The sequence below is a fragment of the Nestor notabilis genome, unplaced genomic scaffold (genome assembly GCF_000696875.1).
Source record: "Nestor notabilis isolate BGI_N333 unplaced genomic scaffold, ASM69687v1 scaffold32180, whole genome shotgun sequence".
In the NCBI taxonomy this organism is placed as follows: Eukaryota; Metazoa; Chordata; class Aves; order Psittaciformes; family Psittacidae; genus Nestor; species Nestor notabilis.
Genome location: NW_009911275.1, coordinates 1929 through 4446, shown reverse-complemented (window position 1 = coordinate 4446; position 2518 = coordinate 1929). Strand labels below are relative to the sequence as shown.

At 45.5% G+C, this 2518-nt stretch overlaps 1 protein-coding gene across 1 annotated transcript; it reads right to left on the bottom strand.

The window, feature by feature from the left end:
* Positions 1-1365: 1365 nt before the first annotated feature.
* On the bottom strand, positions 1366-2301 carry LOC104400232 (olfactory receptor 1102-like). The gene is given in 1 exon segment (XM_010013979.1): positions 1366-2301. A coding segment is annotated over 1 exon segment (930 nt). The 5' UTR covers positions 2296-2301.
* Between the last annotated feature and the right edge of the window lie 217 nt (positions 2302-2518).

The window sequence follows — 2518 nt, the reverse complement described above, 5'->3', positions numbered from 1 at the left end:
CCACAACTTGTTTTCTTCCTTCTAGTTTGATGCATATCTTTGCTTAGACTATACATACAGAATCATAGAACCACAGAAAGCCCAGGTTGGATCTCATAAGATCAAAGCTTTTGTGGGAAAGGGAGCCTAGATGACAAGTGTCATGTGTAGGCTCATCGCTGCTTGATGAATTACCCCACCCTTCATGTCCTTATTTTCTCTTGGGCTTTATAAAGTTCCTAAAGCAGAGACAACTGAGATGCTTAAAGGTTTACACGGAGTTGGTGCTATGTTCCTAATAGAGGTCTGGATTGCCATAGTCTTGTATGAGGTGGATCCAACCCGGGGAACTTCCAAGAGAAACCTCAGTCTAACGTGCAGGGGAGGCAAATTTGTGAATTCCAGCAATACAAGAACCAGTCTTGAGGTTCTGGAAATACATTTTATACTGAGAACATCATCGCATGATTCTACTTCAATCTTTGCAAGAAGGGATCTACAAAATGCAGCAACACCTGGGTGTAGGTACAAACTTCCCACAGCAAATACATAACAGAGATCCTCTTCATTAGTGGTTCTGACACCTCAAAAAGCAAGCACATTTTGGCCAGGAAAAGCAAGGACAGCTGGAGCTTTCTTGCTTTCTGTAAGATAGAGGCCATAAAAAACCTCTTTGCCCTGTGCTTCAGATACTGTCAGATCAGCCCGAATGTTTTGGAAAGAGAAAACTGGATGCTTTGGAGATCGTTTAAAACCTGGCCTGTATTTACATGAGCATTTAAGACTGTATTCATAGAACCTGGCCTTATCTAGCTAAAAATTAGTTAGCAAATCTTACCTTTAGATACCTTATCTAGCTTTATCCCTTAGATTATAGAGGGGACAGAGATCACGGAGCAGAGCCTAACATAGGTGAGAGAAATGCAAATTTTCCTCCTAAAACAATGTACTTCATTAATTAATTTCATTACTTTTCCTATACGTGTACAGGAACAGTTCATTGCCCTTTAATGATAGCAGAGAATGGCCCTGAAAATAAGAAGAGTTCATAAGGCAGGTTTTAAGCTATCAACTGGGAGATGCTGATTGCTGTGAAAGAGCATTTTGACAGGGCTCATAAGAAGCCCGGACCTAATGTCCAATGTACATCTGAAAAGACCAAAAGGAAGGGGAATAAAAGCTACAGGCAATAAAATACAGCAGATAAATCAGATTGTCTATGATCTTGTGGCGCAAGCCAGTTGTAGGAAGAAAGCAAGACTTGGAAATGGTTCCAAACCAAGTCAGGAAGCCGAAGGAACAGGGAAGGGAAACAGAACTCCTTGGTGTAAAGTGAAGCCCTAGAGTCCTTTGTCATAAAACCAGCAGATAAACATCATGGCAAAGCTACTTCCACCTGACAAAGTCCCTCAGGGCCTTCTTCACCTCCCTGTTCCTGAGGCTGTAGATCAGGGGGTTCAGCATGGGCACCACCAATGAGTAGAACACAGCAAAGACCTTATCTGTGCTCAGGGTGTTGCCAGACTCTGGTCAGAAGTTCAGGGTGAGGATGGACCCGTGGAAGATGGTGACTCCAGCCAGGTGAGAGGTGCACGTGGATAAGGCTTTGTACCGGCCATGAGCAGAGCTGATCCTTGAGGCAGCAGCAAGGATGAAGGCGTAGGAGAGCAGGACGGCCAAGATGGTCACCATCTCCACCAGCCCAGCGAGGCCAAATATCAGACACCTATTGACATGCGTGTCAGCGCAGGAGAGGGCTAGAACAGGCGTGACTTCACAGTAGAAGTGGTTGACCTTGGCTGGCTGACATAAAGGCAAGCTGAAGGTGAACTCCGTGTGCACCCAAGAGTGCAGCAGGCCAAGCACATACGAACTGGCCACCAGCAGCATGCAGACCCGGTGGGACATGATGGACGAGTACAGCAAGGGCTTGCAGATGGCCATGTAGCGGTCATAGGCCATCACAGCCAGGAGGAAGCACTCGGTGGTGCCAAAAGCTATGAAGAAGTAAAGCTGGGTGGCACAGCCGGCAACAGAGATTGGTTTTTTCTCCATCAGAAGGTCCATTAATGTCCTTGGTGCCACCACTGAGGAATAGCAAGCATCGAGGAAAGATAAGTTGCTAAGGAAAAAGTACATGGGGCACTGCAGTTGAGCGCTGCTCCTGATGAGCACAACCATGCCCAGGTTCCCTGCCAGCGTGACAAAGTAAATGAGGAGGAACAGGACAAACAAAGGTGCTTGTAGTTGCGGGTTGTCTGTCAGTCCCACAAGAGTCAACTCTGTCACTTGCTCGGTTTGATTTTCCTTAACCATCTTCTCCAAAAACACTGTAAGATAGAACCATAGAGCCGTAAGTTAATGGAGACACTCAGCACCTATAAAGCCGAACAATCCTCAGTAGCTGGATGGAAAACCCTCTCTTTATAAAAGCTTTGCTTCCTTTGAACCAACATTCATCAAAACCCAGTTTGGCAAAACAATGCAGGTTTTATTCCGATAGAAGTTACTCTGCCAAGTGTTACCTTTTCCATTCATT